Source organism: Anguilla anguilla, chromosome 19 (genome assembly GCF_013347855.1).
Source record: "Anguilla anguilla isolate fAngAng1 chromosome 19, fAngAng1.pri, whole genome shotgun sequence".
NCBI classification, from domain to species: Eukaryota; Metazoa; Chordata; class Actinopteri; order Anguilliformes; family Anguillidae; genus Anguilla; species Anguilla anguilla.
In genome coordinates this window covers 13,038,937-13,057,787 of record NC_049219.1, presented here as the reverse complement: position 1 = coordinate 13,057,787, position 18,851 = coordinate 13,038,937, and the positions used below count along the sequence as shown (strand labels likewise).

Sequence of the window (18,851 nt, the reverse complement as noted above, 5' to 3'; positions counted from 1 at the left end):
GTGAAGCAGAGCTGCGCCAGGACCCCGCTCCTCTTACCTGGCACCTGACACCGGTGACTTCCTCCCGGGGTCCAGCGAGGCCCCCAGGGGCTCCTCCCCCAGCGAGCGCGTGTCCTTGTTGAGCTGCTGGAGCCTGGAGCTCAGCTCCCCGATCACAGTGGGCTTCCCGTCCTCGGGGCCCGGGGCCGGCCGGGCCTCCAGGGGGTCCCCCCAAAGCTTGGAGCGTCTCTGGAAGAGGTAGCGGGGTCGGCCGGCGGCGGCGGCGGCGTGCTGCTGGGGGAGCAGCTCGCTGTCCGAGGACTGCTTCAGCAGGGGGTCCCTGAAGGTCACCGGCCCCTTGCCGAGCTGGGACTTGAGTTTGGGCTTGGGAGGCACTGGCGGCTTGTCGAGTATAAAAGTCTGCCCGTCGGCGTAGGAAGTGTAGGTGTCTGTGGGCTCGCCGCTCTCCGACGACAGCGTGGACATGCTGGAGACGGTGGAGACGGTGCTCGTGGTCTCCAGGTGGTGGTCGCTGGAGCTGCGCGTGTCCGCCTCCTCCACCCCGGAGTCGGCGGCAGACTCGGGCGTGGGCGGAGTTGCGTCCGTGGCTTTCCCTGAGGGTGCTCCACCAGCAGGAGGGGGCTGAGCCGCCGCTGCTGCTGCTGCTGCTGGGGTGGGGGTGGGGGCTGCTGGGGCCGGGGCGGGGGGGGCGGTCGGTTCGGCTGGCTCCGGGGCGGGCGCGTCCGCTGCTCGGGCCTGCAGGCCGTTGGCGAACTCATTGGGCGGCGGCACCACGCCGATCCTGCGCAGCTCCTCGCGCGTCTCCTCGTCGCTGGAGGACAGCAGCGCGGGCGGGAGGGCCACGGCGTAGGGCTCCACGTCCTCCTCCGAGCTGCCCTGCGCCAGCGTCTTCTCCCCCGAGGGGCTGGCGGGCGGCGGCGGGGGCGGCGGCTGGGCGGGCGGGGCCTCGGGGCTCGGGGAGGGGCCGCGCGCTGCCTCGGCCGGGGCGGGCTGGGGGGGCTCCGTGGGCGTGGGCGTGTCCGGCGGGCCGTGCCCCGTGGGCGACGCGGACGGCTCCGCCTCCTCGGCCTGCCCGTTGCTCATGGCGTGCACCACGATGAGGCCGGCCGTCTTCTGCTGCGACGTGTCCACGATGCTCATGACCACGCCCTTCCTGTCCTCCGCCTTCCGCTCGGCCGGCGCCTCCACCTCGTTGCGGAGCGGGGCGGGGGGGCCCCACTGCGTTTTGGGGGGGGTCGCGGCGCGCGAGACGGGCTCGAAGCCTCCCTTGGCCTCCGGGGAGAAGGGGGCGGCGCCGAGCCCGCCCTCGGTCTCGGGCCGCTCCGCCTCTTTGGAGTGGGGCGGGGCGAACAGGGGCCCCGCCCGCTCGTGCTTGGCGCGCGGCTCGGGGCTGCTGGCAGGAGACTGGCTCTGGGACGTCAGCGCCCGCTCCCTTGCGGCCAGCGCCAGCGCCAGCGGCGAGTTGGGGTCCAGGGGCCTCCCGGTGAGCGGGTGGATGAAGGTGGTGCCGCCGGGCGAGGGCTGCAGCACCAGGGCCGGCGGGGGCAGCGGGCCGAGCTCGCGCGTCAGCAGCCGCTCGTCCACCGAGCGCGACTGGGTGAGCGAGGGCGCCTCGGCCGCCGGCGGCCCGCTCTCGCCCGCGCCCACCGACAGGAAGACCGTGGACTTCCTGCCGTCCTGCAGCCGCTTCTCCCGGTCCCGCACCGCCACGGCGATGGCGGCGGCGAAGGGGCCCTCCCCGGCGGCCCGCGCGCGCTCCTGCAGCAGCTGCTGGGCGTAGAAGTCGGCGGCGCGGCTGAGGTGGGGCAGGCGGCCCGTGGGGGACAGGTCGCGCGCGTGGGCGGAGGCCAGGGCGGCGCGCTCCTGCGCGTCCTCCACCTGCAGCTGCTTGACCAGCGGGCTCTTCTTGCGCTGCGGCTTGGCGGGCGTGTACAGCCCCATGCTGAACTGGCCCACGTTGGCGTACGGGTTGTCGAGGACCCGCCCCTTCCTCTTCAGCTTCTCCGGCGGCGTGGAGGCGGGGCCCGGCCGCGGGATGTCGGTGGGCTCCACGGGCAGGTGGGCGGAGTCCTGGAGGATGATCATGGACCGCGCCTTCTTCTGCCGCTCGGCGTGCGCCAAAGCCCGGGGCGAATCGTACGCCTCGCCGCCCCCCGCCCCCGCCCCCCCCGCCGCCGCCGCCATCAGCCCGTGGACCCGCGCCTCCGCCCCCGGCTTGAAGCTGGAGCGCGTCTGGTCCTGGCCCCGCCCCGGCGGAGGGGGCGGGCAGAAGGCCGGGGGCGGTCCCGTGTCCAGGAAGTACGGGGACGGGGGAGGAGGGGGAGGGGCGATCTGGGGAGGGGGAGGGATGCTCTGGCCTTCTCTGAGGCTGTCCGTCATCGACGAGCTCCGTGGAAACCGGGGTTCTCCCGCCAAAGCCGACAGCCGGTCCTCCTCTGTGGAGCCTGGGTGTGGGGACGGGACAGGGAGGGGGGGCATGGTGGGGAGGGGGGGTTAGACTAAACCAGCAGAGCCTCTAACCTAACTGCTAGAAAATATCACACAACTCCTCAGTCAACATACCACAGTGTGACACACACACACACACACACACACACACACACACACACACACACACACACACACACACACACACACACACACTTCCACTGAATGATATTTAGCCCGGCTTGCCATAGCAGGGCAGTAATGCACAGCGCTGTATTCCTGTTAAAGGACGGTGGGGAGGCGGCTGCTTACCGAAGGACTTGGTCCGGGACATGCCTTTCGGCAGCTGCATGTGCTCCTTCTCCACCCCCGCCGGCAGCACCCCGTGCAGAGCCATCCCCTGCCGCTCAAACAGCGACTGCCACGACGGGTAAACACCAAAGAAACAACACCAAAAAAACACAATGAACATCAACTCCATCAATGTCTAAATTAACTGCACGGCAGTTTACAGGAAGCAGTAAAGGGCACGTTTTAGCCTGCACATGAGGGCGTTCTCAGCACGCAGAGCTCATGTAGACACCAGGGGAGCCAGTGGACAGGGTGTTGGAGCGTGGCATGGGTGCGGGTGTGCACAGGGTTTTGGAGCATGGCATGGGTGCGGGTGTGGACAGGGTGTTGGAGCGTGGCACGGGTACGGGTGTGGGTACGGGCGCACGTGTCGGAGCGCGGTGCGGGGCGCCTACGCTGATCTCGGCCGGCGTGATCCTGCGGCTGGTGGGCCGCTGCTTGACGGTGGCGGCTCGGTAGTCGGCCTCGGCCACCTTCGGCCGCAGCACGGGCTCCTGGGAGGCCAGCATCTCGTCCAGCCGCTCTGCTCCGAGCGGAGAGGGAGAGAGAGAGAGAGAGAGAGAGAGAGAGGAGTCACCTCCAACCGCCTCTCGCCCGCCCATCAGCGGCTCACCGCTGCACGGGCCAGCGCTTACTTTAACAACACCCATCTAACCCCCGTGAGAAAGAAGCATGCTGTATTCACCGACCGCAATCGACACCGTTTAAATCAGCAACAACAATCTAGGGGTGGCCGTGTAGTATAATGGACAAAGAGCTGGTCCTTTAACATGAAGGTCATAGGTTCGATTCCCAAGTACACTACCTTTGTGCCCTTGAGTAAGGTACGTAACCTGCATTGTATAGATCCAGCTGTATAAATGGATGCAATGTAAATGTAAAAAGTTGTGTAAGTGGCTCTGGATAAGAGCGTCTGCTAAATGCCTGTAATATGATGTAGTGTCTGTAAGTCAGACAGCGGGCCTGGCGTAAGGTCGTGTCAGTAATCACAGCGGCCGGACGCCACTCACCCCCTCGCCTCCTCCGCGCGGAAGCTTGTGGGGAATAAGGGAGAGAAGCGGCTGATTGCTCGTTCAGGGTGTGGGGGGGGAGGGCAGCTCAGTCAGGCGCGCGGCGCACTGGCTCACCCCCCCAGGCACAAGCAGGGTTCGAGTTATTACACCGCCTTACCACAGGAACTGCGTCTTACTGTCTCTGGGAAACGGTTCAGCTCGTTTCTGCACTCCGAGTGCTTCCTTACCATGTTTTTGTATCACAAAAAAAGTGCTTTTATCATTTTAAAAATGTTCCAAAGAATGTTTGATGTGTTGTCAGGAAGTGGCTACATTGGTTTGTCTAAGAAAAACATTCCAGCTGTAGGATAATTAAACAGTAAAATACCTAACGGACGTAACCTCACAAAAAAGATGCATGACAGATAGTACTGTGAGATGAGACCTTACACCTATTTTTATGCTCACAATAAGAAGTTCACAATCAAGACCACACCCCCAAAATATCACACAATACAAAGAGCTGAATGAAGAGACTCATGTAAAGATGCATGTACTGTACACTGTAAGTTAATTTAAACTCAGTTTAATCAACTGAAAAACCCTCATGGGACATTATGGACATAAGGGGAATTTGCTATTTAATTAATTAGTTCATTTATCACTACAGGATCTTACAAGCTATATTTCAGTAAGCAGTCTCTTATTCACATGCATAGATGGGGAGAGCAGTTTCAAATTAGGGTTTTACGTTAGGGTAGGGGTTAAATGTACTGCAAGAGGTTAGAGGTTAGGGGTTAGGGGTTAGGGTAGGGGTAAATGTAAGAGGTAAATAGTTAGGGGTTAAATGTAAGGGGTTAAGATTAGGGGTTAAGGGTTAGAGGTCAGAGGTCGGGGGTCAGACTCACCCAGCTCCTCCAGCTCGGCCGTCATGGACTTGGAGCGCAGCGTGAGCGTGGTGCTGGGGGCCCTCTTGGGGGGCGGGGGCGCTGCGGAGAAAAGGGAGGGTGAGGACTCTTTGGGCTTCCCCTGCAGGACCCTGCGGGCCCCGCCCAGGCGCAGGCTCCGCCCCTTCTTCACGGCCAGGATCTGGTCGTACTGTGGCGAGCTGGACGCCTCGCACTGCCGCAGCACCCGGCTCAGCCGCCGGCTGGCCCCGGACTTCTTCATGGCTTCCCGAAGAGCTCCGCGTGACCCCCCCCCCCCTTATGGAGCCGAGCGCCTGGTGGTCCCGACAGGCCCAAAGCTGGAGCTCACAACTACATCCACCTCCGCTGAGAGTGCTTTAAACCAGAGCGGGTGCAGAGAAGCCCAGTCTTCACAGCCTCCTTTACAAGCCACGCGCTCACAAACACAGCGGCCCCGAGACATGCCGCTCTTACACACCCATCAGCGCCGCCCAAATCACAGCCGAGCTCGCCGCTCTTACACACCCATCAGCGTCGCCCGAATCACAGCCGAGCTCGCCGCTCTTACACACCCATCAGCGTCGCCCGAATCACAGCCGAGCTCGCAGAGCTGCCGGCTGCACGTGTTCCCGCTTCTCAGAGCGACAGCTGGAAGAGGAAAAACTGCGTTTTTACGCTCCGTGAAATGAGCTCGGGAGAAGCAAGTCGTCGTCGTCTTCTTTTCCGCGCTGCCGGGAGGAACCGTTTCTCCGTGGCGCCGCTGACGAACGCGCGGGGGACCCGGCGACCTTGGCGAAGGAAAAGGAACAGGCGGAGAGCGCCGCACAACCCCGCTACACCGACAGCCGTCTCCACCGGTTATTCAGCGTTTGCAAATATTTGATCCCTTCCTTAGTGTACATCGCAAACCGAGAGAGAGAGAGAGGGAATATTGAGACTGAGAAAGAAGGAGGTGGAAAAAAAAGAGAGAGAAAAGAAATAGAACTGAATTTCCAAGGCCCTATTGCAAAGCTGTATTTAAGCATTCATTAGAGTAACCATGGTAACCGCGGTGGGAGGGGTGAGCCCTGTGAGAGCTGGGAAACGCTGAATTCCTCCAGCCGGGCGGTGGGTGTGCCAGCGCAGGGACCGAAGGAGCACAGCGCTTAACACAGGCACAGCTTCAGAGTCACACAGAGCCACACAGAGCCACACAGCTTCAGAGTTACACAGAGCCACACCAACTTCTGCTGTCCTCTGGCGGCTCACGCAACACACATTTTCACATGACCTGCCTGGAAAGACAGGGGTAAAAACTGCAACAGGGCACAGTCACAAAACCTCTGCATTCACTCAAGAGGAGGTGCTATCCAAGCAGAGCAGCATCCCCTTCTCAGCCGTAAACTGAAGCGGATCCAAACTGTGACTTCCTGCTACGGCTCCCTCCGCTCTGTTTGAGGCGCAGTCCGGCCCTGTGAGGCTGCAGAAGTGAAGTCCGTGCAGAGGTCTGGGGCTCAGTGGCGCCTCCTGCAGGTCAGACTGCCAGGCGGTGGGGGGCCCCACAGAGCAGCTTCCTCTGGGTGAAATCAAGCCTGTGGTCTCAGTCCAAATGGAGGGCTCCAGTCCCAGCAGACAGCCCCTCTGCTCTCCAGGGTCACCCTACACGAAGGCTCCCTCCTCCTGCCCTTCTGACGCGGCCTCCACCCTGTCCTGGAGGAACAGCCTGGAGCTCAGACAGCCCTGCTGCGTGGGACGGCGGACCTGCAGATGCGTGGCTGTCCCGTTACGCTGTCCGCAGCCGAAAAAGAGGTCCCGCACCCTTGCGCTACACCCGCTACAAAACCAGCGTTTCCCCCGACCTCAAGGACTGAAGAGAGTCCGCCTTATAGACTCCATTTCCCATGAGCGTCCGGTAACAGGGTCAAGCGATGGGCGGAGAGCAGAAAAAAGAATTCAGCCGATAGTCGGTTGCCTCTGTTCTTCAGCAGCCACTAGCCAAGTCGTCTCCTTATTAGATAACAAAATCTACATCACAGACCGAAGATAAAACGCGACACTGAAGTGACTGCAGATACCGAGGCTGAGAGCAGGATTGAGAATCCAGCATCGCACTGCTTACTCCTGGCGTCTCCCGGAGACCAGCCGCTAGTGGAGCTAAGGCTCCTGTCAGAGATGGCTGATCCCCCCAGCTGCTCTCTCTCTTTGCTCCTGGTATCCAGGGCTGGAGTGGCGATGCGTGTGTGTGTGTGTGTGTGTGCGTGTGTGTGTGCGAGAGAGAGAACGAGAGAGAGAGAGAGAGGGAGCGGCTGCTGTCTGGTGTCTGTCCTGCCGCCAGAACCACTGCTGCTGAACTAGGTCAGCGCTACCCCATCTGACTGAGAGCGCCCCCCTCCCACACCCCCCCCCCCAAAACACACACATGGCCTCTTGTCCTGGCTGGGGGGGCAGGGATGGTAAGGAGGGAGAGAGACACAGAAACTAGTCTGCTTCTCACTCTCTAAACGCATTTCGGCACAATGTTCTGCACGGTTTATGAAATGAGTATTCATCCCACCCACAGACACACGCTGCCAGGGCAGGCTCTCCGCACACATTCTGCCACCCCCTCCTATCGCTCCCAGACTGGGCTATGCCACTGCTCTGTGGAAACAGCGCCACCGCCTGGCCAGCCTGCAAACCCCTCCCCCCCCAGATGTTACGGATGGAAGCTCACCTTTCTTGCGGACCACCTCCTCCGATTCGGGCTTGCGGGTGACAGAGACCACCTTCATGAGGAGATGGTTGCCCCCCTGCCGGATTAGGGAGACCACCTGCTTGTGCCCCACCTTCACCACGTTGACCCCGTTCACCTGTGCGGGCGGGACGAGAGGAGCGGTCAGTATTGGGGGGGGGGGGCAGCACACGCCTGTAGGCGCACTGCGTCAGAACAGCAGCCAGCCATAGCGGGGACGTGCCGATCTCTCCAGGGGGGCAGGAGAGAAGCATAATCAGGGCAGCAGAGACAGCCAAGCTCAAAACTCACAGGAACATGTCTGCTTCTGCAGTTCGCGCTAAATTTCAATGAATTTTTTTTTCCCCAGAGAAGGGAGCATTCTGTTCTGTTCTGTGTACCAGGCAGTAGGACACAGCTGCACCCCCCTAACGCACATTTTCACTCTCGCTTTTTTGGGATCATTTCGGGCATTTTTTGGTTATATCTTTTTCTCTCAGCGTTTGTGTCTCTCGCTCCTATCTGCATGAATCTGATGAGGTGGATTTTAAAAAATGACGCTCATCAGGAGAGGAGCGATGGAGAGCAGCAGGTGTCCCTCCTGCCTGGCTGCACACCGTGGACCTGGAAGGAGGACAGCAGAGTGTTCTACAGTGCTGATGCTGTAAGATGTTGAGCACACCTGAGTTCACAGAGCTGCTCTGAGTCATCGAGGTGCACAGCATCTTAAGAAGCATCTGTCTGCGCGCTGATCAGCTGACCTATTTACAGGCGTGACACCCCGTCTCTGCCTCACACCCCGAGAGGTCTTACGGCACAAAGCGCGCCCCAGATCAGAATGACCTCTGAACACTGCAACAAAGGCACAGTGACAACAATCGAAAGTTTACCTGCAAAAAAATCCACCACACGTTTACACCCCACTAACGGAGCTGAACAGCGCCAGAGCTGCTGTACCAAGCAGGTTCAGCTTCACGGTCTCGGGGAAAGGCTCCTATTGGCTGAAGGTTTTCAGAAACTAGCCAAACGGGGAGGCAAGTGCGGCTCTTGCCGTTCCACCTCCTGTGGGGGCCGAGTGTTGTCATGGCGACTGCCGGTAAGACACAGGTGAGAAGCACCGTCTGGCGACAGCCCAGCTCCCAGCTGCTGCCTACATCATGGCTGACTGACAGGGGAGGGGGAGGAGCCTCGTGTCAGGCTGTAACGCAAGCTGGGACCAGGCAGCTCATCAATATTCTAACCCATCACGCAGCTACGCGCCATTGGATAGATCACACTGATGCAGCTACAGCTCGGCCAGCACGGTGCACACTATTAATCCCACTATCTTACGGTCCAGACTGTTGTTGCATAACCTGAGAGTTTGGGGAAGATAACATTATGAACTGCCTGTGTATGGGGGTTAGGGGGGGAGGACAGAAACGGGGGGGGTGGCTTTACCTCAATGAGGAAGTCTCCCGTCCGAAGCCCCGCCCTCCAGGCCACGCCCTCCACATCCACGGACTCCAGGTACTGCAGCGCGGGGAAGGCCGGCGTGGGCGTGAACTCCTCGATGGGCGTCTCCGCTGGGAAAAGACAAACAGTCGGGTGACTTAAAACAGGGGAACCGACAGAATTGAAAACAGTCAAGCATATTTTTTTTTCTCATGGCCAAACGAACACTGCCTGAAAACAGTAAACGCACAGTGTTCACAGTGCTCAGTAAAACGCCATCTGTTAGCAGATACCTGGAGACAGGGCCAGCCTGGTGCTGGTTCTCCTTCAGCTCCAGAGCTCAGAGTCTCGTTTTAAGACCTCCACTCCTCCCCTCTTGAGACGACTTTTAAGGGTCTTTGAAAGAGAAGCTGAAAGCCCCCGGTGCTCATTACTCACACCCCCCCTCGCAGCCCAGAGCCTCGCTCCGCGTGAGAACCCGCCGGCTGCACTGCTGCACGTTACTATAGTTACCGGCAGAACAAGGAAGATGTCACGCGCTTGACACAGAGATAAAGCGCTCGGGTACGGAGGAGGGGGGGTGGGTGGGGGGCTGCAGACTGATACCTGCATTGGCCTCATCGCCCCTTTGTTGTGGGGGCTCACTTTTGACTTTGACTGAGCATTGCTTTGATGTTGCCTATGAACTAATATCTATACACTACAGAGTTTGCATTCAACCCCTCTTTTCTAAAATCGTAATAGAATTATTTTTATTCTCCCTGACGAGGCAATATCCTTATTCAATTTTTGTAACGAGTGGAGGAGATGAGTGCTGTCTTGCGTGTCCATCTCTTCCTCTCTGGCTCTCCGTGCGGGGAACAGATGGGTTTGGGGGTCCCTGTTTCCCAGTGTGGGGCCACCAGGGCCAGACACACCCCTGACCCGCGGCCAAGCTTCTGTCAGCTGGCCGAGCCCCTGATACCTGACCCCTGACCCCTGACCCCGGGCCCAGGGCCCCTGTCCCAGCGCACACGGGCTCCCTGCCCAAACCGCAGCCCCTGGCATTCACACACACCAGCTGTTGAATACCGGTGTGCAGGGCTCAAGATCCACTCTGCTCTTTAATCAAACTCTGCAGCAGGTGACATCGCCAAGGCAACGGTGAGCTGGCCTGTCTCTCAGAGAGAGTAAAATAAGGGGACGTGATGATGTCGGCTGATGTCTGCTCCAGGCTGAGGAAGCCCAGCCAGGCAGAGCTGCGGGCGGGGCGGAGGAAGGGAGGAAGGGCTGGCCTTACCTTTCGCCCCTCGGAGCACGAATCCAAATCCCTCGCTCTCCTTCTTCTGCAGGACAGCACTCTTCTCCTCGATGATGTAATCGCTGGGGGGGGGAAGAAGAGGTCGCCAGGTCAGAGCTGAGCACCATGGCGGGAAAAAATGGAGTGTAGAGGGTGGCACTGCATACCCACAGCCTCTACCACCTCCTACTCCTACTCCTCCTACTCCTCCTCCTTCACCACCTCCTCCTCCACCACCTCCTACTCCTCCATCTCCTCCTTCACCAGCTCCTACTCCTCCTCCACCACCTTCTACTCCTCCATCTCCTACTCCCTTCCTCTCTTTGTAAAAGGACCAATCAAAATGAAAGCTTTGTGGAGTGGAGGGTGACCTCTTCAGGCTGAACCTCTGTGATAAGCCAGCCTCTACACAAATCTTTTCATCTCCAGAAAGAGAGAGAAAGAGACAGACAGACAGAGAGAGAGAGACAGAGAGAGGAGACGAGAGGATCTGAAACACACACACCCTCTTCCCCAGTGTAGCGGCAGCAGTAGCCCCGAGTCTGACAGGATCATCGCCCGCTGATTTCTGACAGGCAGCAGCAGAGAAACAGGCAGCGAAACCCCCCCCCCCCCCCATACGCACACACACACCCTCCTGTGAAGTGTACACAGCCGTCTCCCCCACGGAGGAATGAGTCACGGATGGGGGGGGGGGGGGGGCAGTCGGTGGAGAGGGGGAGTCCAGGAGATGGGAAAAGAGAAGGAAGGATTCCAGAGGAAGAGAAAGAGAGGAAGGAGGAGAGAGACGGGTGGGGAGACCATTCAAGAAAAAGGGGAGCGTGAATGAGAGAAGAGAAGAGAGAGAGAAGAGGGAGGGAGGGAAAGATAATAGAAGATAATAGAATGAAGCCACTGTGACAGGAAACGAGTGCTTAAGTGACTCATGCTGCGAGGGCCAAGTGCATTCTGTGAAATGCCGGTGATATTGGACATTATGCAATGTTATAGGGGGAAGAACACAACTGTTTCTGCTGAAGGCACTGTTGGTTGGTTATCCTACGAGACCGAACGACACAATGCATCGATTGCATTCAGCAAGACACACGTGGGGTCAGCATAAAATATATAACCTTTAGAGCGCAGGGAAAAAGATTTAACGGGAAGAATACCAGCAGTAATAAAACATTCACCTTGAATATTTAATAAAAAAACATTTCAATATTAATGAACCTAAACAAAAACTCCTGTCATGCTATATTTGTGGTAGTGCAAAAACATTAATTCAATAAAATATTTTTTTATTAAATAAAAGTGTTCAGTTGATGAATAATACTCCCTCTCTCTCTTGTGCTGTGATTTACTACAGTATATCTGACCTTGGGCCAATTCCAATTAACGCGTCTGGCAAACAATCAATGCGATTGACTGCAATCACGCGGGAGAAAGGACTGGAAATCCATTAAGCAGCCGTTTGCAGGGGAATATGAGTTCCTCTGATCCCTGATTGGTGTTCGTTACGGCCACTCCCCTCTGAATCCCCGTTTGCTTCGCTCTAATTTATCACAAGTGACGCCAGGCCTAATTGGACCATGATGCATCAGTTATATAAATTACTAATGATTCAATTGTCTGACTTCATCTCATCAGACGCCCTGGCGGAAGTAACCGGGACACACGCGTGTGAGGTTCTAAATTAGTGTTTGTGCTAACAGGAAGTGCTAACATTTTCTGGCTACAATCGCTTCAAAAAAGGGGTTTGCCCTCCCTCCCTCCCTCCCCCCCCCACTCCAACCCCCCACCTCCCTGGCAGATCGAGAGGCTGACAGCTTTCTGGTGACAAGGTAATGCTTGGATGATTTAGTGAGGCGTTCGTGAGCACAGTGCCGTAGGGAGCGATTTCACTTTCGCTTGTGATGTCACTTCCGTTATGCGTATGTTAAAAATCCTTCAAGTAGTTCCCGTAATGGAGTGTCAGAGAGAGAGAGAGCGAGGGACAACCCCTTGGCGAGGAAGGCTGAAAGCATCAGTTTTCATATTGGGAAGACGGCGAGCACTCATACACTTGAGTGGCGGAGAGAGGAGAGAAGACGGATTTCTCAGAGAAGCCGTTTGGTCCGGCTGTTTCCTGGCGTTTTAAACGGGGCCCACGAAGATTGATGCGCCTTTTCAAGGCCCGCCAAAGAGCCGGGCTGCGGAGCGGGAATGAAGCCATTTCCCCCGGAGCGCGGCATTAATCACCGAGGGACCGCGCCACGCCGAAGCGTATCCCTCTGCCCGGCCTCAGCTTTAGCTGTCGCAAGGGCTCCTATGCATCTCACAGAAGAAGAAAAAAGCCAGGGAGGCCCATTCACAACAAGCATCTGTCCTCGCTAACCGCAGACACGTAGCACGGCGAAGGTACGGCTGATTAGTATTCAGCGCACGGCGGCGTTAGCCCCAGCGTAAACGGGTTAGACCTGCGGCACATTCTGCAAGTCAGCACAAACGGCCACGCGATACAGCGAGCGTGCTGCAGCGCGCGGGCGCTTCATCGAGTTACAGTGTCGCCCGCTTTTGCACACCCCGAAACAGGATTAGATTAGGAACATTCCAGGGGAAAAAAAACAAAAAAAACCGCAAAGCACTGTGGACCTGATATTAGATTAGGTGTGACTTTAAATGGCTGCTCAATGAGCAGCGACTGCCTCATTAGTCCCCGCCAGCCTGTGCGTTTTTACTTAAAGCTACACATACAGCACTGTGGTGCCACAGCTTTTAGATTACTTTTCGCCCAGGGTTAACTGGCGGGAACAACCAAACATGGAATGGCTTTACACCGTGCAGTGAGGAGAACAAGCAAAACTGAAAAAAAATAGAAGAAAAAAAAAGAAGATAAACAATCCATCCAAGCGTTTTTTTTTTTTAAGCACACACTCAATTAACTTGGGGGGCGTTCAACGTGATTGCGTGCATCTCACCGATGTGAAAAAGGTCACGAAGGAATTGCGGTTTTCATGAATAAATTGACCTTAAACAGAACACAGAAAACCAGCAGTCACCTGCTTTATTGGCTCACCCTGCGACTTCATTACTGTGAAGCATCCTAGTGCTTCAGAATAATGCAGTAATGTTGAGATTGTGCTATCACATGATGGTCACCATGTTAATGTGTGGGAGGGAGGGTGTGTGTGTATTTGTGTGTGTGCGTGTGACATTATTTACAGAATCTGTCTTGCTGGAGTCTCTACTGACAATTCATTTGCACATATACAGCGCAATCATACAAGACTGCACAGAAATGATCCATGGTACACTAAAATAAGCCACAGCTTAATTCTTTCCAGCGTATAACAAAGGACTGAACTCTGTGTGTGTATCTGTGTGTGTGTGTGTGTGCGTGTGCGCAAGTGCATGCTGTGCAGCAATCTCCTGTCTATTATAAACATTGAAGCTTGAAAGTGGCTTGTCTGAGGGATGTGAACTCATTGGGGACTCAAAGGGAGATGGATGGGTGTGAAGGGAGTTGTAGTTTATTATAATCAGCATGGGGCTATAGAGAGGCGAGAGGAGCCCGTGCTGTCTAAGGACTTGATTAGTGTCTGTGAATGTGATCTGTCCACAGTCAATTCACAGTGAACCCTGACCTGACAGGGCCCGGTCCTGACAGCACCATGAGCAGGGTTACAAATGCATGCGCCGATCCATCACAGAAACGCAAGACTCAAGAGCCGCAGGGACAGATTGGGCCAGTAGGTGTCAGCAGAGGTTCAGAGTACAGACATCCCATCTGCGTGTTTCAATGGGGCCCGTCTCCCACACTGAGAGTGCTGTCACAGCCGGAGCAAAGTGAAAGCCAGCGCTGGAATAGTAGAGGCCTGATCGTGAAGAGGCCATCAGGCTCTTGACCACAGGCATAGGTTTAATTTCAACCTTGGGGGAGATGCAATACTGGACCACCTAGCCTTCAAACCTTAAGTCTCACAAGCATAGCTAGTCTAGTAGTGAATTCCTGCGAAAACATTGGGGGTGGGGGAGCATGTCTGCCTGTCTCCCCCCCAAACCGGCCCGTATTCTCTGGGCAGAAGACTGTAGTCTCGGGCCTTCAGCACCGACACAGAGCGAGCACCAAAACCAGCAGGTCTGCATCGCAAACACTAGCCACGCAATCTTCAAAACCTCTCCCAAACAGGCTTTGTAATCAATGTGAGACAAACACATTTAACCCAGGAGCCTGAGGGCACACACATACACACACATGAATCAATACACAGAATACACACGTATTCCCCAAAGCTCTCCTGCATCTGACTGATGTAAGAGCAGCTTCAGCACTGAGCCACTGTTACAATCTTAGCCTTGGAGCGGGAGCTCAGGAGACCTGCAGCGCAGGTGTAAAGGGGTTAATCCAGGTGCACTAACCTGTATGAGGTGAAGTTGTCATAGGATCCCACCGTGTAGTGCCTGAAGAGCCTCTTAGTCCTGTCTTCTCGCGTCTCTGCACAAGGGAACACAAGACAAAACTGACATTAAGGCACAGCTACATTAAAGCTTCTTTGCATAAAACTTTTCTGATTAAGCTGAAGGACAGTCTTTCATGGGGAAAGAGGTTTCAGCTGGATGGTGTGAGTGCATTTTTGGGGGGATCCTTCACTGCCCCCACTGATCCCCAGGCCAGGTAGCTACCTTTATTCTGACCTCACTCACTCTTTGCTCACTACATGGGAATCCAGCCAGAGTCCGCATTATTTCTGCCAGCAAGATCTGAGAAACACACACAAAGCCATGTACACACACACACACACACACACAAGCCACAGTCACTTTAGCACTATAAAATACACGAGGAACAGTCATTACTCCAGTCCAGTACAGCTGCTTAATTTTATTTGTTTTAGTTGTCGCAGAGAAATGACATGGAAATGATATTCCACCAGGATCAGATCTCTCTCTGAGGGGCGCATACTTAATCAAGGACGACAGGTTTTTAATTCTGAGGCCGGGTCTGGCAGATCAATAGCTAATGATCTGCTGGCGTGTGCTGCAGCCTCCTGAGACACGGGGGGGGGGGGGGGGGGGGGGTGTGGTGTCAGGTTTGATAGCTGTTTGATAACAGCCTCCCCCCTCTCCCGGGGGGTGGGTGGGGGGGTATGGGCGTCATCTCACACACACACACACACACACGTGTAACAACCAATTCAAATAATTGGGTTGGTAAAAGGGTTGTGACCGATATCTGCCCCCGTGTATGGGCACGGCAAAGTTGTCTGGTTGAAATAAGAGTCTCTGCAGAGCTTATTTCACTGCCTTACTGACCTGTCTGACGTAGATTCAGCCTGTGTGTTTTTTTAGTTTTTTTTGGGCCCCCATATTAGCCGCTATATTTAGCTCTGCTCACAATGAGAGAATCAGAGAGCACGCAACTCAAGAGCGGGGGCAGAAATGGGCAGAAATGACTGTGATTTGGTCCTTTTAGTCGCTCGCATTAGCGCCCAGGAATCACCGTGACAAATAAGGTCGCGGGCACATTCCCTTCATACCCTGAGAGGAAGGGACAATTTCACATCTCTTATAACGGTCACCCAGCCCTCAGCTGAGAGCGCCATTAGTCATTTTAGGACTGAAAGGAGCCAATGGGAGGGTTACTACTCGCTCTTTCCCAGTGCAAGGTCACAGGCCCCATTAAACATGCATTAAACTTCATTCACTCATTCCCAGAGTTGGAAAAGGCTTCAGTCCGTCACAACAGCATTCCGGCATTACCTTCAGCAGCCCCGCCCACTCTCCTATGACATCACACCCAGCTCTCCACCCCCAAACAGCCCTGCTGATTTACATTTTAATGAATTTGTCGTTCAAGGCCGGGCTCTAATCGATGAGCTTAAAGACGGGAGGGCCTGATAGCGATGGCTAACAGCGCATACAAGGAGCCGAAAGGACCCGCGGAGCGTCCAACGCGCTGCCTGCATTGACATCACGTCCGCGGGGTCGCCCCCCCCTTCCCCCCGGGACCTGACACCGCCACGCATGAGTCAGCGTTTCACTTCCTGTCAGCGCTGGAGAGGAGAGGACGATCAAAGGGAGCGATCCGCGGCTGGCGAAGCGCTTTATGCTAACGGCATGCAAAAGAGCATCGAGCGGCCCCATCCAACGCCAAAGCGGCCAAGGCGATTAGACGCAAGGTGATTGGGTGCAAGGTGATCAGACGCAAGGTGATTGGGTGCAAGTGGGTGGAGAGGGGGTGAGGGAGAGAGGGGGGGTAATGCAGCTGCACAGACGCGGATCCTGATTGGACGGTTAGGAGCGGGCTTTGATGTGAAGTGCTGTCAAAGCTGCGCTGAGGCTGCAGTGAGAGAGGAAGTAAAGGGCAAACACCTGAGCGAGCGAGCGAGAGAGCGAGGCTGGGGCGGGAGGGTAATGGGGCTCATTCATCACGCCCCTCCAGTGGGGCGCTGCAGCCGGGGCCTCGTCTGAAAGGGAGGTAACCCCCAAACATCTCCCGATCCATCAGCGCCCGAGGGGTGCGGTGCCACCCAGCCATCGTGAAAGGGAAGGGCTTTCACAGCACGGAAAGCCAAGAGCCCAGACCTGCGTGCTGCAATGCTGGGCAGAGACTGGGGAGATGCTGATCTGAGCCCAGCAGGCTAGAGGAGTAACTGCTGCAGAGGGAACCCTAGAGCTCACATGGAGGGCCAAAGCACTGCTCCTGGGCAGGTCTAAAGAAAGGCTTGTTAAAAGACAATTCTACCCATGTCCAATTCTGCAGTGTTGCTGATCCAAATTATTGTAGTGTAAATGCAACGCAACATGTATTTTTTTATTGGCGAACTCACCCCCTTAACACTATCCTCATTCCCTTAAACATCTCTCATTCCCTTAAATGTTCACAGCTGTGCACTGTGTTCAGGCACGGGACGCCATCAGTGTCAAGCTGGGCTCAGATAGCTCCTGACACTACAGCATATGTAAATGAGCATAGTGCTGGCATTCACAAGGGGGGCGGGGCTCTACCCCTGACTCAGCGCCGGGGATTCGGGAGGCGTCCTGTACCTTAATCCCAGGCTAATCCCAGACTAATCCCAGGGAGAGCCCAGGGGAGCCTGATGGAGAGCTTCAGCTGCTGCTACACAAGGAGAGAGCCACTGCGCCCTATTCAGAGGCAATAATGCATCATGGGAGAGGCTTAATGCTGTAGGTCTAGGATAATGCGTTTTCAAAAAATACATTTCTATCACCGTTTTTCATTTTCTCAATATGCTCCATCAATTCAATTTCTGCGGCATTTCAATCGAACGTGGGCAGGACTGATAATAACTCGCCTGAGGGAACAGAACGAGCAAATATTATCAGCCGAAGCTCAGTCGGGTTTTCCCATCAGGACTATCAGACAGTAGGAGCAGATGGGCAGGCAAGCAGTCAGGTGACCTCGCAACCTGCCAATCAGCTTCAGTTCCCTTGGCAGGGACATTCCTCATGAACGTCAAATGATTCCAAGATGCCAGAAGAGCACGTCAGCATGGCTGAGGGGCCACCTCAGGAGACATGAACAGACCGGGATTAGGGAAGGGCGGGGGGAGTGGGGGGGTTACTACAGGACCAGTTTCAGACTCATATTTTAATGTTTAAGTCTAATGGTTCATTACAGAGGGTTTCTGGCTTTCCATGTCCATGGCCTGCACGTGAATGATTCTTTGCTCCTGACCAATCACAGCTTGGTATATGCAGCCCAACAGGAAATGCACGGGATCTTTAACCTCCATTTGAGGACAGAGTAATGAATCTCAGCAGTTCACACACACAGACAGGTGCACACACACACACACACACACAGACAGGTGCACACACACACACACACACACAGACACAAACAGCTGTATGAATGGATGGATGCAATGTATATGCTATGGGAAAAGTTGTGTAAGTCGCTATGGATGAGGTCTGCTAAATGCCTGTAATGTAATGTAATGCAAGCTCTCAGGACCTGGAGAGAGAGTCTAGAGAACACGGGCTCTAGGGGGGAGGGGCCTGTTTTCGGCTCTGGGAATGGAGCCGGAGGGTCCGTTGTTATGCCAACAGTGTCTCCCCCATGCAGGGCTGCAGGCCTGTCCTTGAGTGAAGGACACAGGCTCTGCCTCCGCCCCCGCCCCCCCTCCCCCTCCCTCTCTTCTCCTGAATGAGAGAGAAAATGGAGGGGGGGTGTGGTCACCTGGTGCTGCCATTTATCTGCCGCATGGCTGCCCCGCCCCCCCCACCGCCAGGAGAGGACGGGAGCCTCATTAGAGGCATTATCGTTACCCCCCTAATGACAATGACCATGATTTCCTCTACCTAACGATGCAATATGAGCCTGGAACCCCCATCGCTCTCTCTCTGAAGTCAAAGACAAAAAAAAAAACTTTCAGGAGAAGCAAGGCAGCTCTGATTGCTCTAATTACTCGGCGTTCTCGCGATGCTCGTCCGAGCCCTCGGGCGTTTCTGATGGAAGATGAAAAGCGAGGAAGCGGGGGAACGAGCCGCCGCGGTGGCTGATCGCGCGCGCCGATCGATTCGTTTGATCGCAATCGCTCACACATCACAGCTTAGCGCTTAATAAGCCTGCAGTTACACCGCAAGCTGTACCGGTGTTCACAAACGGCTTATTAAAGCCTCTGTGTCCTGTTCAGGTTTAGCACGATTGGGTCCTGTCACTCAAACCTGATCAGTACAGTCATGGTGAACACAGTTAGATAAGGCTTGTGGAATATTAATAAATGTATTTGGGTTGGAGATGATTCAAGATCATTTCTACAGTCCTACATTCTTATTTAACCATT

At 55.7% G+C, this 18,851-nt stretch overlaps 1 protein-coding gene across 12 annotated transcripts in view; it reads right to left on the bottom strand.

Moving 5' to 3' along the window:
• Positions 1 to 18,851, bottom strand: part of LOC118219161 (SH3 and multiple ankyrin repeat domains protein 3-like) — a 195,274-nt gene that overhangs the window by 13,889 nt on the left and 162,534 nt on the right. For 11 of the 12 annotated variants that reach the window (XM_035402114.1, XM_035402117.1, XM_035402119.1 and 8 more), the window contains 9 exons: positions 14,461 to 14,536; positions 10,081 to 10,163; positions 8,808 to 8,932; positions 7,371 to 7,506; positions 4,679 to 4,759; positions 3,789 to 3,812; positions 3,174 to 3,301; positions 2,740 to 2,845; positions 38 to 2,444 (listed from right to left, as the gene is read on the bottom strand). In XM_035402114.1, coding sequence (XP_035258005.1) covers positions 38 to 2,444; positions 2,740 to 2,845; positions 3,174 to 3,301; positions 3,789 to 3,812; positions 4,679 to 4,759; positions 7,371 to 7,506; positions 8,808 to 8,932; positions 10,081 to 10,163; positions 14,461 to 14,536 — 3,166 coding nt within the window. The remainder of the gene's footprint in view (positions 1 to 37; positions 2,445 to 2,739; positions 2,846 to 3,173; positions 3,302 to 3,788; positions 3,813 to 4,678; positions 4,760 to 7,370; positions 7,507 to 8,807; positions 8,933 to 10,080; positions 10,164 to 14,460; positions 14,537 to 18,851) is intronic. The other variant, XM_035402121.1, reaches the window with a different exon arrangement.